Below are 21,723 nucleotides of genomic sequence, written 5' to 3'. Positions count from 1 at the left end.
AGTGGGTCAGTGGAGGTAGGGTCAGTGGAGGTTGGGTCAGCGGGGAGTCTGGGTCGGTGTCTTCCAGAAGGGTGGTGTGTTTCTGCATGTCTGTGTGTCTTTTTATCCTCTCCACATGAGGGTGGAGTTCACAGCTGGCATCATCTGATTGGTCATGATGCCATATTCATTCTGCCAACCATAGTTTCATATTGAATCAAGTTCCTCTCTGTGGTTTGCTTGGTTCCAAGAAGTGGTCCTCACGAGTCTAGGGTGAGTAATAGTGAAAGTGATGGCCTAACCGAGCTGGTCATGGCTGACTCACAGCGCTAATACAGCTGCTTCGTGTTCCCAGACATCACATTTGATTGAAGACTTTATTAGAAGTTTGCATAGACGGGTTTCTGGTCCACGTCACGTTTGATTCGGTACCAAAATTAGCCAATGAAACCAGGCTTAACCAGCGCTCCCCAAAACAACAGGTTTGGGGATTGGACGGACTGATTACATGATACAGTCACCTGTGCATTTAGTCTCAATGTTTGTAAACAGGAAACCCGTCTATAGGAAAAGGTACAGTTTCATGACGGTACAGTTCACTGGTACAAGGTCTACTAAAAGGAGATCCATGAAAAGACTAAGCTTATTTCCACTGGAAACCATTGAAGTATCTCATATAACATTGAATGAAAGACGAATAGAACACAGTACTATGCAGTAGGTATGTAAAGAAAATAATATGAAAGAACAAAAAAAAGAAAACAGTAAGTCTAAACAAACAGAAAGTATATACAAAGAAGGGGCAGGGCAGGGGCTAGGTTAGTTTTTTTACCAGTTGCGAACGGCTGCTGCCTGTAAGTGGTTTTTCAGGGCAATTTCAAAGGATGCTAGTGATCCACACTCCTTTATGGCCTTCGGTAAGGTGTTCCACATTTTGGTGGTATAGCAGAAGAACGGTAGGTTCCGTACGGAACCATTGTTTACTTAGATATGGAAGGATGACCTCCCACTTGGGTAATGACGCCCCCTGGCGATCATTCAGAGAAACTACTTCAGCTCCCGTACTAACGTAGGTAGGAAGGGCCTGTCACTCAAACCGGAGTGACCCGCCTCCAGGCTATATAAGCCCCCGGAGGCGGAAGTAACATCCTCTTAATACCACTCTCTGCCACATTCAGTGAAACAGAGGGGCATTACGTGGGAGGTCATCCTTCCATATCTAAGTAAACAATGGTTCCGTACGGAACCTACCGTTTACTGTCAATATTCCAGGATGACCTCCCACTTGGGATTCTTAAACTCCCCTCTAAGCCACAACCTACTCTCATACCCCCACACGCCCCTCATACGGGTGAGCACAGCCCAAACGGGCGTGACCCATCACCCAGAAGGTCCCAGGCCCACCGGACCTGGGTGTGAAGGCATGAGAAAATAAAGAGAGACCCTGACAGACCGAAGTCCGCCTCATTCAACTAAATGAAAAGGACAAGTCCGCCTTATAAGTAAGACACACTATATAAGGAAAACACAGGGTCCCCCCAAAGTACCCCAGGTGGCTACATGCCCACCTGTGGGAGGGGAAGATCCGACTCCTCTATGACGTAGAGGAGGCAACTGCACCCAGAACCGAATGCGCTAACGAAGAGGATTCGATATCCAGGTGATAGTAGGCTGCAAAGGTAGAAGGCGAAGACCAATTCGCCGAAACACAAATCTCCTGAACGGAGACTCCCTTTGCCAGTGCCCACGAAGTAGCCACACCCCTAGTGCTATGGGCTTTAAGTGCCGCCGGCACTTCCACACCCGCACTAGAGTAAGCCAGCCTAATAGCATCCACAATCCACCTCGAAAGAGTGGGTCTAGACACCGGCTTTCTGACAAGAACATTGCCCATTTCCACGAAGAGCTGAGAAGAAGCTCTAGAACCAGCAGTCCTGTCACAGTAGGCCTTCAATGCCCTGACAGGACAAAGGCAATTCAGCCGTTCATCCTCCACCGAGACAAACGGAGGAGGATGAAAAGCCAGAAGAACAACAGGCTCCTTAGGAACCACCATGTTCTTAGGAACAAACTTAAGATGAGGCTTGAGCAACACCTTGAGATCATTGTTCATAAACTGCATGCACTCCGCAGACACCGAGAGAGCTTGCAGGTCACCAACTCTTTTAGCCGTGGCCAAAGCCAGCAAAAGAGCCGTCTTGAAACTCAAAAGTTTCAAAGGCATCCCTACAAGCGGCTCAAAGGGAGCCCGACATAGGCCCCCTAGAACCACCTGCAGATCCCAAACTGGGAACAAAGACCTAGTCACCGGCCTCAAACGTTCAACTCCTTGCATGAACTTGATGACCTCCGGGACTTTAGAAGGTGCCTTGCCCGCCACCCCCAGGTGACAGGCATTAATAGCCGCCAAATACCCCCTAAGGGTAGAAAATGCCAGACCACTTTTCAAGCGGTTCTGCATAAATTCCAGAATTTCCTGGGCTGACGCCACATGAGCCACCACAGGTGGAACACGCGACTCACACCAGTCCTCAAAGGCATTCCACCTTCCATCATAAGACGCCCTCGTAGAGGGCGCCTTAGCACTCTGAATGGTAGCAACCACTTCAGAAGAAAAACCGGCTGCCAGCAGGTTTAACCTTTCACGTGCCAAACCCACAGGTCTAGGACCTGCAGGTCTTGGTGGAAGATCTCCCCCCTGGCCTGACTCAACAGGTCCCTGCACTGAGGCAGCTGCCAACCCGGTTCGCAAAGGAGAGGGGCGATCGCCGATCTCCACGTGCCCTTGTAGGGAGCCACCAGGAGCATCTCCAGACCGAACCTCCTGACTCTCTCCAGAGTGGGTCGGATTAAGTCGAAGGGGGGAAACGCGTACAGTAGACCTCTCGGCCACGTGTGCGCTAAGGCGTCCAACCCCAAGGGAGGACTGCCCTTCACCGCGAAGAACAACGTACACTTCGTATTCTCCGCTGACGCAAACAGGTCCGCCACTGGCTGACCGAACTTGCGAAAAATCTGGCTCGCCACCCTGGGGTGGAGAGACCAATCCTCGTAGCGAGGACCTCCCCTGGACAGGAGATCTGCTCCGCTGTTGAGGAGACCTGGGACGTGTAAGGCCCTGATCGACTTGAGGCGCGACAAGCACCAAACCGTCAATTCTCGAGCCAGACGGTCCAGTGGCAACGACGACAGGCCCCCCTGTTTGTTGACATAAAACATGGCCGTCGTATTGTCTGTCCTGACCAGGACGTGACAATGCAAAATCCAAGGCTCGAAATGCTTGAGCGCCAGGAGTATAGCCATCAACTCCAAATAGTTGATGTGACGACCCCTCATCTCCAGAGGCCAAAGCCCCTGCGCTGTGCGCCCCTCGAAAGTGGCTCCCCATCCACTGAGACTGGCGTCTGTCGTGATCGACTTGCGGGAAACCACCTCGCCAATCGAGACTCCGCTGGTGAGGAACCCCTCCACCAGCCACGGAGACAGGGCGATCGCGCAGGAAGGGGAAACCGTAACCTTCTTGTACTTCAATGAGGGCGGGATCCCGAGGGATAACATCCATCTTTGAAAAGGTCTCATATGAAACCTGCCCAAACGCAACAGATGTACTGCGGAAGCCATCATTCCCGTCAGTACCATGCAACTCCTGTAAGTGACCTCCTGGCCCACTTGAAAGGAGTCGAGACATTCCCGAAACCTGTCCACCCTCTCCTCTGAGAGACGGGCCGACATGTCGGATGAGTCCAGAAGGACCCCAATGAATGTAAGACGACTTGCTGGAGTCAGCATGCTCTTGCCGTGGTTGACTATGAAACCTAAGGCCTTCAGGTGAGCCAAAACCACTTGTGTGTGACGCGCCACTTCGTGGGCGGAGCTCGCTGAAATCATCCAATCGTCGATGTACGTCGCCAACCTGACGCCCTGCTGTCTCAGCGGGGCGATGGCTGCTTCGGTCACTTTCACGAAAACCCTCGGGCTCAGTGACAGACCGAAAGGGAGTACTGTATACTCGTACAGGCGACCCTCGAAGGCGAACCGAAGGAATTTCCTGTGTGGGGGATAAATCTGTACGTGCTGATAAGCATCCTTCAGATCCACTGAACAGTGGAAATCCCCTTGCCTGACCGACCGTAACATGGTGGGTACTGTTAGCATCCTGAAAACGTATTTCTTCAGGTACACGTTTAGCGCCTTTAGGTCCAGGATGGGACGTAGCCCCCCCCCCTTTTTGGGCACCAGGAAATAACGGCTCCAAAATCCCATGCGGGATTGGGTCCTGTCCAGCTCTACTATAGCACCCTTGCTTAGCAATGAGCTGATCTCTTCTCTCAAAAGACTTGCTTTTAAACCACGTGCTCTGGTATGAATAACCCTGCTCGAAAGCGGGGGTATATCTGCGAACTGTAACCTGTAACCCCTGGTTATCGTTCGAAATACCCAATGGCTCGGGTTGCATAACTTCCACTGGCGCGCACAGCGTGCTAGCGTGTTTTGAGCGAGAGAAACCCCACCACTGTGCTTCCGTGACGGCGGAGCTTTTTGACGGCCGGACCGGAAGTGGGGAACCTGCGTATCCGTATCCGGAACGACCGGATGCGGAGCGCAAGGGTTCAATAGGCCGCATGGCGGAAACACCTTCTGGTTGTACCGCTTGACTAGCGGAGCTATTTTGCGGCCGGACCGGAAGCGGGGAGCTAGCGAATCCGTATCCGGTGAAACCGGAAGCGTTCGGTTTTCGCTCGATAGAGCGACAGGAAGAGCAAAGCGATTCGACTGATAAACAGACTCGCCCACAACTAAAGCATTCTCCCCTGACAGGAGAGGAACTTTTACGTTTAATACCTGCTCTAAGGCCTTTATGCTTGTCCCTTGACCCGGGCTCATAGTAGGCCGACAGAATTTCTGACTCAAGGTTAAATTCATAGCATTGCTCACGCGAGGGAAAATCCACTCGCGCGCATGAGGAACCATATAATTGTTTGACGTTAACATTACTGGTTGCTGATAAAACCTCTGACTGATTAAAGAGTCCTGACGGGACTCCATCATTCTTACAGGAGGCATGCATAAAGGAGTCATATTGTCGACGCGAGGGATATCCCACTCGCGCGCTTGAGGAACCACATAATTGTTTGACATTAACATTACTGGTTTCTGATAAAACCTGTGATTGATTATCGAGTCCTGACAGGACTTCATCATTACTACAGGAGGCATGCACGATGGGGTCGTCTGTGCTAGTGCGAGAGAGTTGGACAGAGACAGACTTTGCTCTTTCAACATGTTTATTGTCGACACAGGAGGCATCAAAATCAACATTTTCATTTCCCCGACACGGGGTACCGAAAAACGCCCTCGTTTGGGGGGAGGGGGACCGAGAGACACCTCGGACCCCCGCCCCAGCACAATCCCCCTCTTCAGAGTGTCATTTGCGCTGTCCCCTACCGCGGCCACCGCGGTATGAAGACTGCTGCCTGCCATCCTTGGACGGGCGGCGCGGCTGAGCGCGCTCGGGAACCACCTCCTTGCTGCGGGGCCTGTCAGGCGCCCTGGCTGCAGAGGCTCCCCTGGAGGAAGACGAGTGCTTCTTAAAAGAAGCAGAGCGGCCCCTTTCCTTGGCGCGGGAGGAGCGGGACGCCCTCCTAGCTTGCTGCGGTTCTTCCTGTGGCACTGTGGTGGACTCGACGATGTCCTTAGCCGCCTTGAAGAAGGTAACTCTACCCTGCAGCAGCTCCAAGCCCCCCCCCATGAGGGTGGTGGGACTGTTCTCCATGTTTATGAGGGACTTGTACATCTCCCCGCGAGGACCTAGAGGCTTCTCGCCCACGTCCCTCTTAGGCTCGAGGTCGACATAGTCGAGCCAGCGGGCTCTCTCAGACTGGAGGTTGTAGTCCATGGACCTGCCCATCCACTTAACCGCATGCCAATTGACCTTCAGCATGATGTCAAATAGAGTGTTCAGTTCAGCTGTGTGCTCCCCCGTGGGCAGACCTTTGACCAGGTCCTTGGTGGAAGCGAGCAAGAGCTGGATCAGATTCAGGTCCTTAGCGGCCAGAGCAGCGGACCGGTAGGCGTTACGAGCCCTGTCCGACTGCAGCTTGTCCTCCAGGACAGTGAACCCCGGCGGGTTGGTGCCGACGGGGCCAACAAACGGCCCGTTTTTAGCCGTGCCTACATCTTTGTACTGGGGTCTGACGGAACCCAGAAAAGACTGTGCCAACAGGTGGTCCAGGTTAGGGCAGGTGGACATGCCTGCCTCCGCACCGCCCACCAAATCCAACACAGAAAAAGGCAGCTTCCTGGGGTCTTTATGTGTCTTCCATGAGGAATGGAGGGCCTTGGTGAAACCTTTCACCAGCGGCAGCCTGGAGAGGACATACGGGGCGGGAACCGAAGGCTCCTGCCCGGGCATTTCGTCATCATCCTCGGCCTCTTCAGAGGGGAGAGGAGGTGGCAACTCCTCTCCAACTCTGGCCAGAGCTCTCATGTAGACTGTGAGATGATCCAGCATTTCTGCTGCAGAATCGACGTCCTCTGCTCCCGCTTCACTCGCTTGACTGGCGGGTGGAGGGGCAGTGGTGCCTGAGGAGGCCTGGGAGCTCCCTGCGGCGTCCAGTTGACGTGCTGGAGCCGCAGGGGCATTACCTTTCACAGTGACCGTGAGTCGAGAACCCTCGTCCTCGACGGAGTCCTCCTCCTCCTCGGCCGTGTATCCAGAGTATTCAGAACCAGAACCCTCGCTCTGACAGGAGCTCAGGTCCGACTCTCGCCTGAAAGTCTGGACTGTTTTGGTGATGCTCACGTCGAGGGGAACGTCCCCGACGGTCACATCCGAGCGTTTCTTTTTTTTTTTGGGCACCGCGCCCGAAGGGGAAAAGGCTACCGGAGGGATGTTAGCCTTCTTGGTCGCCTTCTTAGCGGCGACTTCACCAGACCCGCCAGCTCCAGTGACAGTGGAGCTAGCTGCGGTCGGTTGCGCGGCAGGCGGTGTCTCATGTAGCACGGCGCCATCTTGACTTGGAATGGCGCGCTGTTTGCCAAGCGGATCTCCAGAAGGCAGCGCCGCACCTTGACCAACGGTGCGGGCCGCCTGGGGAAGGAAAGACTGGGCTGTGGGGTTGAGAGCAGTGGACCCACCTGGTGGAGCGCAGGCCCCGAGGCCTGCCCTGGCTAGGTAGAACCGGTGTATCAGTACATCGTGGTCGTAGGCCACGCAGTAGTCACAGAAAGGTCCTGCTCTCCCCTGAGGACTCAGTGCAGAGAAGGCGTGTGCAACGCCCATGCAGCCGACACAGAGAGGGTGAAGATCCTGTCCGTCGATGAGTCCTGGACAGCCTGGACATTGCCTCGGCAGGAAGGCCAGAGGAACCATGGCGAAGCACTGTAGATAGAGTTAACCAGAAGCAGACGAGCTAACAAGCTAACGGCTAAGGCTAGGCCACGCTTGATTCGGGCAGGGCCTGAACAAGCGGTAAGCAGTGTAGCTAACGTTAACAAATAGCAGACGAGCTAACAAGCTAACGGCTAATGCTATGCCACGCTTGCTTCGGCGGAGGCCTGAACAAGCAATAATAATCCTTTGTTATAAAAGGAAATAACCGTCGATTTAGGACGGAACAAGAATAAGTATTCTTAAGTACGGGTTAATTCAACACTCGCCGGTGGGCGACTCCAATGCCACCGCTTTAGGCTAATGCGCGAAGAATAATAATACAAAGGCTGAGTTTCAACTTATCTGAATGTGATATCGCAGAGAGTGAAAAGAGGATGTTACTTCCGCCTCCGGGGGCTTATATAGCCTGGAGGCGGGTCACTCCGGTTTGAGTGACAGGCCCTTCCTACCTACGTTAGTACGGGAGCTGAAGTAGTTTCTCTGAATGATCGCCAGGGGGCGTCATTACCCAAGTGGGAGGTCATCCTGGAATATTGACAGTAAACAAGTTTGACCCTTTGTTGGTTTTGACTCTGGGTTGAAAGTGATCTGTGGCGCTGCCTCTGGTGTTGTAATTATGGACATCCTTAACGTTTATAAAGTATTTTGACAGGTACTTGGGTATCATAGTGGTGTAGTGTATCTTGTACACCAGGCCCATTGCAAGTTGCTGTACTCTGTCATCTACTCTGAGCCACCCCACTCTTAACTGGTGAGTAGCGGTGAGGTGAGTCTGATAGGGAAGGTTAAGCAGGACCCTAATTAGTTTGTTTTGGGCTGTTTGGAGTTTAGTGTTAAGGGCTTGTGGGGCGTCACGATACCATACGTGGACTCCGTAGTCAAAGAGGGGCTGGATTATTGCACCAGCTATGGTCTTCAGTGTGTTGAAATTGACCATTGGGGCGATCCTCTGTAGGAAACGGGTTCGTTGGTTGATTTTATTTATTACTTTAGAAGTCATCTTTTCGCTGGAAAGATTAGCTTCACCGTCACCTTCTTTGCACTGTTACAGTACCTTATAATGCTGCTGTCATCAGGCCCAGATTTTCTTTACCTTTTCTCACCTTCTTAAAATCCATTTAGTTACATTATGTACACTCCCAGTCAGTTACGGTATCTGTACACTACAGTGACTACACTATGTGTATACATTTCCTCTGCAAAGTTTTATCCCTTTCTGATTGCGACCGAAGGTCGCATTATACCCTGAAAAACCTTGTCGTTTGTCTGTCTGTCTGTCTGTCTGTCTGTCTGTCTGTCTGTCTGTCCGGCTGTACAGGAAGTGATGTCAGTGTGATGTCAGTGAGTCACAGTGATGTGGTACAGAATTACTCATATATGGGCATAAAAATGATGTTATGTGACATCACTTCCTGTACTGACAGTCAGACAAGCTACAAGATTTCTCAGGGTATAAAAGTCCATATATGGTCCTTCCCAGAAAAAGAAAAAAACCTTTTATGCCCATACATGGAGATTGCTGATGTCATAAATTCCAGGTTGAAAATGAGAATGTTAGGGTACCATATATGGCCCATATATGGAGATCCACAGGCATCAAACCAATGCCCTAACTCACCAAGGCCCTGCTTTGCATTACTAATTAACGTACGTTTTTTTATGCCCATCTCCATGTATGGGCATAACATATATTGTATGGATACATATTATTATTAATAAAGGATAAAATAAAATAAAAAGTCCATATATGGTCATTCCCAGAAAAGGAAAAAAACCTTTTATGTCCATACATGGAGATTTCTGATGTCATAAATGATCCCAGGCAGAAAATTAGAATGTTAGGGTACCCCCTTATGCCCATATATGGAGATCCACAGGCATCAAACCAAGGCCCTAACTCACCAAGGCCCTGCTTGGCATTACTTACGTACGTTTTATGCCCATATATGGAGACTCCTATATTGTCAATATTAAGGACATTATTAAGGATATTATGTTATCAAAATCAAATCAAATCAAATCAAATCACGTTTATTTATAAAGCACATTTAAAACAACTTCCTTTGTACCAAAGTGCTATACAGGCATTTCATCATCACAGCAACAATATTACAACGATAATAATAATAATACAACAATAACACATCAATCAATATTAAGGACATATATGGGCGGCGTGTTCCTCCCTCCGCATCATCAGCGCCCACACCCTAGGTGGGGTTGGCGATAGGGTCTTTTGGGGTGTAGTTTGCATGTTCTCCCCGTGTCTCCTAGGGTTGATACCCTCACAAAAACATGAACAAACTCCCCCCAGAATGACAACAACTAGAATCGTCAGAGAAACGCTGTGGTTGGCCAGATGGCCAAGAATTGGCGCAACCTCGAGGTCGCATGTCACCCTGAGGTCGCAAGTCACCCTGAGGTGTCTTACTAGTTATTATACAGCATCATATTTAACTGTCAGTTCACAGTGAGCTCCACTCTCTGGCCTGGTGTGTATGTGCTGATATGATCACATTTAAAACACTATTTAAAACAAGCACAGAGATAGTTTGAAATCATTTAGATGTGTATATATGTATATGTATGTTTAAACTGTAGTATATGTATACCTGTATGTGTGTGTGTGTGTGTGTGTGTGTGTGTGTGTGTGTGTGTGTGTGTGTGTGTGTGTGTGTGTGTGTGTGTGTGTAATAATATACAACTCTCACAATGACTGTTGGCATGTTGGATCAATGCAATCAGCAGGGTCACCACAGAAAGTGTGGTTTTGATTTCGATCTCACTGCTCTGGAAATTCGATGAGCTTTATTTATTTAGACAGGACAGTACCAGTTCATGGACACAGAGATATTGACATATTGCGAAAGAATACATATGATCTCAGTGTAAACCAGCCAGAGTTAGCTAAGGATAATTTCATCCGTTGTCCTTAGGACAAAAAACAAGAAACAAAACTAACAAAAAAAAAGAACAGAACATTACAGAACAACTACACAACAAAAACAGGTGCTTGGCGCAACAGAATGCCTAGTGCGACAAAGTGCCTAGTGTCATGTTGTGAGGCAGGATTGTTGGACCCAGGAGCAGAACAGACAGGCAGGAGCAGAGCAGGTCAAAAGTATACTGATTTATTATCAAACACACAGGACTTTACAGGACTGGAACACAACAGCATGACAACACTTTAAGATCTGACAAGGGCACACAAGGAAGTGAGGGTTTAAATAGACACAACACTAACACATGATTGGCTGAAGACTAACAGGACACAGGTGGAGAACAATAACTAATCACAGGGAGGTGAGACAAGACAGGCAACAGTAACTTGGCAATACAGGAAACACTAAACAACACTACAAAATAAGAGACAGATCCTGACAGTACCCCCCTCAAGGGATGGACCCCAGACATCCCATAATAAATGTCAGAACACCATACATGGTGGGTGGAGGGGAGTCGGACGGAGGGAAACCGGGTCACATAATTGTCATTAACAAGTCAGAACAAATACATTTGACTGGGTTTGCATGGCAAAAGGTCATTCAGACATACAGACAAACCCAAAGACGGACTAATTAACTGACAAACTGACAAACATGCAGATCAACAAGCAGTTTGACAGACTGACACATCTTGTGGGTAAACATTTGAGTTTGAGCTAGAGGACTGGGGAGTCGACAAACGCACGAGCAGACTGGCAGATAGACATGCTGACATACATAAAGGGGCAGAGGCTGACCTCTTGAGTGGTTGGTTGTCTTTGGTGTTGTCGACCGGCGTCGCGCCGAGCTGTGACGGCGGGGCCTCTGAGGTGCTGAACTGCGAGGACGGGTCCTCTGAGGTGCTGAACTGCGAGGACGGGTCCTCTGAGGTGCTGAACTGCGAGGACGGGTCCTCTGAGGTGCTGAACTGCGAGGACGGGTCCTCTGAGGTGCTGAACTGCGAGGACGGGTCCTCTGAGGTGCTGAACTGCGAGGACGGGGCCTCTGAGGTGCTGAACTGCGAGGACGGGGCCTCTGAGGTGCTGAGCTGCGAGGACGGGGCCTCTGAGGTGCTGAACTGCGAGGACGGGGCCTCTGAGGTGCTGAACTGCGAGGACGGGGCCTCTGAGGTGCTGAACTGCGAGGACGGGGCCTCTGTGGCGTTGAGCTGCGGCGGCGTGGGATTTGGGTCGTTGAGCTGGGGCGGCGTGGGCTTTGCGGCGGTGAGCTGTTGTGGCGTCGCGGCCTCTCCGGCGTTGAGCTGCGGCGGTGACACGGCCTCTCCAGCGCTGCTGGACATCGACACGGCCTCTCCGGCGCTGCTGGACAGCGACACGGCCTCTCCGGCGCTGCTGAGCGGCGACGCAGCCTCTCTGGCGCTGCTGGGTGGCGGCTGAGCCTCTCCCTTGCTGCTGGGTGGCGGCTGAGCCTCTCCGGTGCTGCTGGGTGGCGGTGACTCTGTGTCGCTGGGTAATGGGGTATGCCGGTGTCGACGGGAGCGGCGGAGGTCAAATGTATACTGATTTATTCTCAAACACACACAGGACTTAGAAAACAACAGCATGACAACGCTTTAAGATCTGACAAGGGCACACAAGGAAGTGAGGGTTTAAATAGACACAACACTAATGATTGGCTGAAGACTAACAGGACACAGGTGGAGGACAATAACTAATCACAGGGACGTGAGACAAGACAGGCAACAGTAACTTGGCAATACAGGAAACACTTAACAACACTACAAAATAAGGGTACAAGGAGACAGATCCTGACACCTAGTGCCAGAAATAAGTTAAAAACCACACATAAAGACTAACCTGACAGACTAATTCGTACAGGCATCAACTCTTTGCTTATAGGTGGTTACATGTTTGTGAGCGTTTTAACCATTGCTTCAACTGCCCTTTACAAAGCACAGAATGTGGGGATCTATTGCTTCAACTGCCCTTTACAAAGCACAGAATGTGGGGATCTCTCTAATTATTGGCAACCATTTATGGAGAGAACGTTTTTACTAAAGGTAGTTCCTCTAAAATCACTTTCACAGTCTTCCCTGGATGTTGATCTTGTGGATGAATTCCATAAGAGGAGGTAGGTGGGTGCAGTTATGGAAAAAAAGCACCTAACCCCCCCCAAAATTGCAACAAAACGTTTTTCAACTGTTTTGTGTAGTATTAGGTGTCCTTAATAATAACATACTAAAAGTTTTCCAAAGTTTGACCACTAGAAAGGTGTCATTTTCAAGATGGCGTCCAAGATCGACAAACATTCATTAACATACCCTAACTGCTTCATTATTTACCCTAGACAAGTAATGTTTGTGTCAAACCCTATAGCTGGGAGGGAATTCGTAAATATTGGGCACTTGGTGACAAGTTTTTGATTTTTGGTATGTTAGGTATGGTTATAAGGTTTACAAAAAAACCCTAGTGGTCTGTCTGTTTGCAATGAATCCAATTGAATAGGTCAGTATTGAAACCCCAAATAATTGATGGAAGAGATTTTCAATGGATTCTGGTACTATTGGGTATGCTAAATAACACCCTAAATAATTAAGAAAAACAAACTTCTGGAAAGGCATCATTTTCAAGAGGGCATCCACAAAGGCTGCCAGGAGCCTAAAATGCCATAAATTGGGATTTAATATATAAAAAATCATAACAATTGTGCAATTGGTGATAAGATTTTGATTTTTGGCATGAGGTTAGGTATGGGTATAATTCTTTCAAAAGCCATTGGAAACAAGTTGGGCTCGCCCCTAAGTGGTCTGTTTGCAATGGCCTAGTGGGAAATTCTGGGAATGTGTGTGCAAAATTTCACACACATACTGTAGCAGGCTGCATTCATGATTTGAGGCATTTTGTTCAAAAAGGAGCAACCATGCAAACTTTGGAATCCAATGTTAGCCAATTAGATAGAATATGGAGTTTGTTCGGACAAATCCGTCATGATTACTTCACTGTAGAGATACTGTGTACTGATTTGTGTGATTTTTGGATAAAATCTGAAAGAGTAATATCGAAGAATGTGTTTTACATAAGTATACCGTAAGTCGACCTTCTTCTGGTGGCGCTATAAAAGGCAGATGTGAAAAATGCAGGGCACACGTTTTTACTTGGCATCTGGAAGTGTGCATGCAAAGTTTTACACTAATCGGTAAAGTTATAGGTAAAAACACAAATTGAACTCTACACAACATGTATTCAAAAGACTGTATATGCAACAGACATAAAATACTGTGATTTGGTTCTCACATCAGTGAATCGACCATTAACTATTCACCTGGACAGTTTATGATGCTGTACATGATATCATTGTAATCCCTGGCCATCAAAACATAGGTGTAGACATCACATAGTTTCTATTATCATGCTTGGTTCATGAGTTATGATGCAAAATACATTATTTGGTAATGGCAGATATTAAAATAGCCATCAAGGAGAGGCATTTTTGGGATGGCTTCCATATCAGACAATGTTCAGGGACCCACACTGTACAAGTCTACCAAATGTCATGGTTGAATGCTTATGCTGATATCAACCGCATGTGGGATTTGATCCACCAACCTCCTGCATGCAAGGCATCGCTCTAACCACTACTAGACACATGTATTGTGTCAGTCATGTCTGTTAAAATATATATATATTTTAATGATTTTTCCATATTTTGGAGGCTCTGAGTAAAAGTAATCTGAGTAATTGTAAGCGAGTATTTGAGCATGGTGACTGATAACAAAGTGAGAAAAACCTTAACAATGTACAGACTCAGTGAGCACAGCCTGGCCATGGATTCACACCAACCTAGCCACATGTTGCTGTGGGATGGCATCCCATTCGTCAACCAGGATTTATCAGCCAACGTGGTTCTGTTGGTCTCTCTAGAACTTACAGCTCACCCAAGCTGATCCCACAAATTGGGTTGAGGTCTGGACTTCCATCCTCTCCACTCCCAAATTCTGAGTACTCTCTGATGATCCTGGCTCTGTGGGGGCGAGCCTTGTCATCCTGGAGGATAGCATTAGGTCCCAAATTCGAAGTCTCACAATGGACCCTCACACTGATGGACATGATCTCTACTATCCATTGCTTGATCCAACGGTGCAAAAGAAAACATACTGGACATCTTAAGCACAGCACTGGAGAAACTCAAAAACATGTTATTGACAAACTTTTTTTTATTTTTATTTTTATTTTTTTGTATGTTTTCTTATCCTGGCCATGTATGTTCAACCTGTTGGGGGGGGGTTTTATGTAAAAACATAAACACACCTGTGATTGGCACACACCTGTGACTGGCACACACCTGTGATTGGCACACTCCTGCCAGCACTTGAAGCCCAAAACGAGAGTGAATGCCAGCAGAACAATATTACAGGCCATTTTGTCAAAATGTTTCTACCCACACGTTTGGCTGTGTTGCTCATTCCACGAATGCCCAAGGCTTACAAGCTGTACCTCGTTAAAGACAAGGTGACTAACAACAATAAAAATTATATAAAACACAATACCGATTGGTATTATTAAAGGGGAGATGTTATGGACCCAAGTCAAGTTTCCATAATTTCTGTGCACGGTTTTGGTTAAAAGGATCCCTGGCCTCCTGTCGGCCTCCTGTCGGTTTCTTCCCTAAAATGGAAAAGTTGTTTCGAAATTTTATTTGGAATAATCGTTGCCCCAGACTCCGGCTTTCCCTACTATATTTGTCCTATGATAGGGGAGGTCTAAAATGCCCGAATATGCTGTGGTACTACTGGGCAGCACAGCTGAGGACTATAATGTTCTATTATACAGAGGAGGGGTCTCCTAAATGGAGACACATTGGGGGCGTTTATATGCACAGATGTATTCCACTTATATTCGGAATGACTGCTCATTCAGAATAGAAATGCTCATATAAACGTTTAGGAATGGCCATTCTGGTCTGACCCGAATTAATTTTCATTCTGGTCTGAAGAGTTTCAATCGGGATATATTTGTCATATAAACGCTCCATTCGGAATTAACTGCTGTCTGAACTGCCCCCCCCCCCCCCCCCCTTCTCCGACCTGAAGTAGGCCTACTTTGCGCATGCCCAAAGTTCTATTCCGAATGAATCCTTTGGTCATGTAAACGACAGTGGAATGAGGGATACTTGTATTCAGGTCCCATGTAAACGTTTGGGTATGAAGCTCTATTCGGAATATTCTGAATGCCATTCTGAATATGCATATAAACGCACCCACTGAATCAGGTTCCTTAAAGATCTCGATGCCCAATTATCTCTATTCTAACTCATTAAGTAAACTTAAAAAAGCTACAACCAATCCTATTGTTAAAAACATGATCAAGGTATGGCAGGATGTTCGGAAATATTTGTGCGATACCATCCCCATTTCTCGCTTCAGCCCGATTTGGGGGAATGAGGCATTCGCCCCGGGTAGGGCGGATGGAGGTTTTAAGCTTTGGGCTGGAAAAGGAATTAAACAACTAAAAGATGTTTTTGGTAAGAATAAGACTCTTCTTTCATTTGAAGAACTTATGGCCCAATTTAATATTCCTAGAACACACCTGTTTAAATGTATCCAACTCAGGGACTTTATAAAGGTTAAACAAGCACTGTCTCTGACGATCCCTCCTCTGTCGATAATAGAAAGAGCTCTCATTATAGGAATCCTTTTGAACGGGGCATCATATCTGGATTTTATACTCTCCTGGTGGACTTCTCGCCCGAAACATCTGAATCTAGATTTAATGCCTGGAACTCTGATTTACAAGGGGAACTAACAATGGATGAGTTTAACACAGCCTGTGAGGAGGCTCAGGCACAGACTAGTAATACCTGTTTAAAATTGCTACAATAATTGGCTGATGAGGGTGTACATCACGCCAGAAAAAATAAACAAATTTAATTCCAATATCCCAGACACTTGTATCAGATGTAATGATGATAAAGGCACCTTGTTCCACTGTTTGTGGGCATGCCCAATAATATTAAAAGGAGTTTTGGGAGGAGGTTAAAAAGGAGTTACAACAGATACTACTTATCAACATTGTGCTGGATCCAAAACTCTTTTTTACTAGGCCTTTACCCGATTGGTCATAAGATAAAAAAAACTGCAAAATAAAATTTCTGGACCTTGGGTTCTTACAAGCCAAAAGGGTTATCGCCCTTTCATGGAAAAAGACAGGGAAACCTAGCATTGCTCAATGGTTTATCTTTGTGTCTTCCCTTAGAAAGAATCACTTACACTCTCAAGAATTTATAAACAAGAGCTATTTGAGAAAATATGGGGGAATTTTATTCAATATGTCAAGGGCAATGATCTCTCTCACTTAATGGAGGAACCAGGAGTAAGGTAGTCGCAGCCTATGTGCTCTTTGTATCACAATTATTTAAATATTTTTATGTGTTGTGTCAATGTCAGGTATTTTGTTTGTTTTTTGTATGGTGTTGTATTCTTTTTTCTTTTCTTTTTATCTTCATGTTTTGTCTGTAAGCAGTCTTTTTTTATTGTCAAGTAAATGTTGTCTTGTTCGTCCAAAAAAACAACAAAAAACTAAATAAAGGTAGTGTTTAAAAAAAAAAAAAAAAAAAAAAAAAGTATCCCTGGCTAATACGACAAATATGCCTTAATACATTATAATTGTCCTCTATAACTACAATGTAAAATTAAAAACACCCTAAATATTTTATTTCTTCTAGAAATAGCTAATCTTTCACTCAGTAGGGGAAATGCCTATCGCAAGTTGATGATGTCATAAATGTCATGTGTGATCTATCCCTATGGAATTTATGGCATGCATACAAAAAACACATTTGAATTATTGATTTGATGCTCATATTAACCATAGGAAGTATTAAGTTTGTTTTTATTTGCACATGCATGCAATAAATTCCATAGGGATAGATCACACCAGAGCAGTGTAAGCAGAGTGGCGATACGCTTTGATCTCGCCACAGACCGGAAGTAGCGTCGCATGGAGCCTGTTCTCATTCTTATCGAGCCTCTGCTGCTCTTCAGCCCCGTCCGCCCCCATTCTAGCTGAGGCATTTTCACTCGCTGGTAAGTAGACTAAATCACGTCTTCTCCCCCCTTTTAACGCATTCACGGGCCTCTCCAAGGTAGACAACATTACTAAAAGGGGGTAAAGACGTTATTTAGTCTTCTTACCAGTGAGTGAAATTAGGGGGGGGCATTTGAATAGAGAAAGGTCAGCGCCAATGATAGTAAGTATAGACTGTACACTTATACTCCAGTACTTTTACTGAAGTACTGGAGTTGACTGTACACTTATACTCCAGTACTTTTACTGAAGTACTGGAGTTGACTGTACACTTATACTCCAGTACTTTTACTGAAGTACTGGAGTTGACTGTACTCTTATACTCCAGTACTTTTACTGAAGTACTGGAGTTGACTGTACGATGACAAGACAAACAGTTGCAGACAGAGGGCCTTTCGGTATCTCTGTAGCAGGTACAGTAGCAGCTTATAGGGCAGGGGTCTTCAACGTTTTCAGGCCAAGGACCCCTTAGTTGAGAGAGAGATGAAGCAGGGACCCCCACAACCTGTTCATAGATTCCATATACTGTAGTTTCATCGTGTGACAGCACAATCATCAGTGTATTTTGGATCCATGTCAATGTGTGTTTTCAGATATTTAACCACTTGAACTGTCATTACATAATAAACTTGACCTTTTACTCTGTACTTTGTCTGCTCTTTTTTTCCCTCTACACCATGCCTTCTGCGAGGCGTTGTGAGCTTGTAGATCTGCTATTTTTGACTAAAGTTCTCAGAATATGGATGCTAGGGTTCAAGTGGTTAATATAAAAAAGGAGAAAAAAAGTTTCTATCACTCAAACATTTGGAGGACCCCTTGTAGTAACTCTGGGGACCCCCTGTTGAAGACCCCTGTGCTAGGGCAACTAATTCACTTTTAATGTAATGTAACATGTAATAAATGTCATGGTGTTTTTCTTTTATTCTTTAAAACCTTGAACAATGTGTGGTTGTGTCACCATTACATAATGACCTTCAAGCACAGCCTATTCATGTCCACTGATACAAATGCAGTCTCTGACTCTGACCTTACTAATGCAGACATGCTGAAATGATGGCACCAGTAAACACAATGGATTAGATTTCAGCCACTTTTATTGTTGAGACACAGTACCCAGTCAACTTTTATTGTGGAGTACCCAGTCAACAGGCTGAATCACACATTCCACTCAACAAGGTGTTTATGTACGAACACACACAGAAGGACGTGTAGTAGAACATGGCTGGTCACACCAGGTCTGAGAGGCACAGTTTGCTGCCACACAGTTTTCACCTGTGCCACCATTTGGATTACTACTGTGCCACCCGGTGTAGCCCACAGTGGATGTTCCATCATCAGACCACAGCCATCTACCCTCCACATAGAGATCATTCAGTCCAGTCCAGGTGAACTCGGGTGATGGGTCCAGGTTCTGGATCAACTGCAGGACGAAGTTGTCCTCCTCCGCACTGTGGATGGACACCAGGTGGCCTCCTGTATAAGTATGAGGATTTGTGTTATGACGTGATATCGATGAGACGTTTACGGGAGAGTGTTTTCTACTGGTGTTTCAGTCCGAGTGCATCAAAGGGTGCGTTCGGAAATGCAGACCGGGTCTGGTTAGGGTTAGGGTTAGTTTTAGGCATAGTTTTACTGAGGTTAAGGTTAGGGTTAGGGTTGGGTTTAGGGCAGGCATAGTTTTACTGAATAGGGTTAGGTTTAGGCACTCACTACACTGAGCACACACCCGGTGCGCATTTCTGAACGCACCCTTTGATACAGTCGGACTGAAACACCAGCAGAAAACACTCTCCCAGACATTTACAGTGTGTAGCATTGACTGTTCTGAAACTTTGGTTACTTTTTAACAACATTTCCGACTGCTCTGTATTGTTCATTATTTTCTTTTTCATTATTTTCATTTTGTAACCTAACCTTAAAGGAGTAGTTAACCCATTCAGGCCGGGCACACATTGTAGTGTATTACAGTACATGTACAGTATGTAGCAACGTATTTGTTTTTGTAGGGTAATTTTTGAATAATATTGTTTTCCAGGCCTAACCAACAACATGACTTTTTTTCTATGAATTAGCCTACTCACGCCATGGATCAATCAAGTGGCTAAATATGTATTTTTAGACTCAATGGGCCCTATTTTCACCAAGCTAAACCCCTAAACTTTTTTAAATACTTCAATTAGCCGATCTACATCAACACGTTGTGAGCTTTTAGATTAGCTATTTGAACTGTTTAAAAATGTTCTTCAAAAATAATTCATAAGAAGTTTAGGGGTTTAGGATTTAGCATGGAAGAAAATAGGGCCCAACAAGCCCATTCTCAATATGCACCACTGTCTTTCATTGGCTGATGTGTCCAACCCCCAGAACCCAGGGCTAGACCAGTGGCCAAAGCTGGAACTGCAGGTGGGGTGAAAAATACATGCACAAGCAAAAGGGGATTGCCCATAAGTCTGAAGGTTCATTAGTCCGAAGGTTCATTAGTCCGAAGGTTCATTAGTCCGAATGTAGCTAGGGTTACTGAGGTTAGGGTTAGAGTTAGTTAGGCATAGTATTCTTAACAAATTTGGATTAATGAATCTTTGGACTAATGAACCTTTGGACTAATGAACCTTTGGACTAATGAACCTTTGGACTAATGAACCTTTGGACTAATGAATCTTTGGACTAATGAATCTTTGGACTAATGAATCTTTGGACTAATGAACCTTTGGACTAATGAATCTTTGGACTAATGAATCTTTGGACTAATGAACCTTTGGACTAATGAATCTTTGGACTAATGAACCTTCGGACTAATGAACCTTTGGACTAATGAATCTGAACCTTTGGACTAATGAACCTTTGGACTAATGAACCTGAACCTTTGGACTAATGAACCTTTGGACTAATGAACCTTTGGACTAATGAACCTTTGGACTAATGAACCTTTGGACTAATGAACCTTCAGACTAATGAATCGCTGGGGTCTGCTATGGGGTTCAATGGACGTCGACGGCGTTCGTGAAGTCATTACGTCTCAACGTCAAACATTTTGGCACATAATTATGTGTCTACTTCCACATGCTTCAAAACGCCACTGAGCACTTGCATTGAAATGAATTGCTGGGGGCGGGGCTGTTCGGTCTCTATGTAGGCTATGTGACTTATGGGGGCCAGTAGTGTTACTGTAAATAGTAATATTTACACTTATTGTGTCTAAAAAGACACGTTTAGTCACTTGTACACATGCCCCCAAACAATGAAATCAAAATCACTAAACGTGCTAAAACCATAGAACAAAGTAAATGAAAACATCCCCTCTCTCTGGCCTACCTCCAAACTACTCAATAAACTACAAATCATTCAGAATTCATCACCCGCACTAAACTATCCGCCCACATCACCCCCATCCTCATCCAACGGCTCCCCATTCACTACCATATCGATTACAAAAACCTCCTCCTCACCTACAAAGCTCTCCATAACCTCGCCCGGAGTCGCCCCCACCTACCTCTCTGACCTTCTCCGTGGCTATGTCCCCTCCCGTTCCCTGCGCTCCTCGTCAGCTGGGCTCCTCTACTGGCCCCCTGACAGTGCCCGCATCGGCACCATGGGTGCCAGGGCTTTTAGCTGTACTGCACCCAGACTCTGGAACTCCTTACCCCCTCACATCCGACAGTCTGACTCCATAACCACTTTCAAATCCCAACTCAAAACTCACCTGTTCAAACTGACCTACTCACTCTAACACACCCACATCACCCCTTTTATCTGTATACCTACCCTCACTCCTCTTTTACTATTGATCTTGACATAATGATGTATTATTTGTTCTATTTCAGTGTCTATTTTCTTTATAGATTTTTGATATATTGTATATTCTGTTGTTGACATGTTTATGTATGCTTTGCCTGTTTTTAATGATTGTCTTTTTGAATTGTACGGCGACCTTGAGTGTCCTGAAAAGCGCCTTTAAATAAAATGCATTATTATTATTATTATTATTATTATTATTATTACCCTTATTATTATTATTACCTTTTCTTTTCTCTAATTACAATCTAAAACGTGAACCTGTGTTGTAAAAAACGACCATGTAAAAAACTTCCATATATCTATCTATCTATCTATCTATCTATCTATCTATCTATCTATCTATCTAACTCTCTATCTGTCTATCAGTCTGTCTACCTACCTTCAGACAGGCAGTTATTCTCTGCATCGTGCCAGCTCAGTCTTGTATGGACGAACTTGTAGCAACGATTGTTGTAGCTCCACCAGAACCGTGGACAGCTTCCACGTATCATCATGACGGGAGCAGCAGAGGGAACGGCGTGCACTGTGC

The 21,723-nt window shown here is 46.2% G+C and overlaps 1 protein-coding gene across 1 annotated transcript in view; it reads right to left on the bottom strand.

Annotated features, from left to right (window-relative positions):
- Positions 1–18,497: 18,497 nt before the first annotated feature.
- Positions 18,498–21,723, bottom strand: part of LOC308293356 (snaclec purpureotin subunit beta-like) — a 5,222-nt gene continuing 1,996 nt past the window's right edge. Inside the window, exons 2-3 of the mRNA XM_080735830.1 lie at positions 21,574–21,723; positions 18,498–18,872 (exon numbers count right to left, since the gene is read on the bottom strand). Of these exons, the coding sequence (XP_080591956.1) occupies positions 18,580–18,872; positions 21,574–21,723 (443 nt within the window). The 3' untranslated portion in view covers positions 18,498–18,579. The remainder of the gene's footprint in view (positions 18,873–21,573) is intronic.

Source organism: Nannobrachium achirus (assembly GCF_963921795.1).
Source record: "Nannobrachium achirus genome assembly, chromosome: 10".
NCBI lineage: Eukaryota > Metazoa > Chordata > Actinopteri > Myctophiformes > Myctophidae > Nannobrachium > Nannobrachium achirus.
This window is presented reverse-complemented; position numbering and strand designations above follow the sequence as displayed.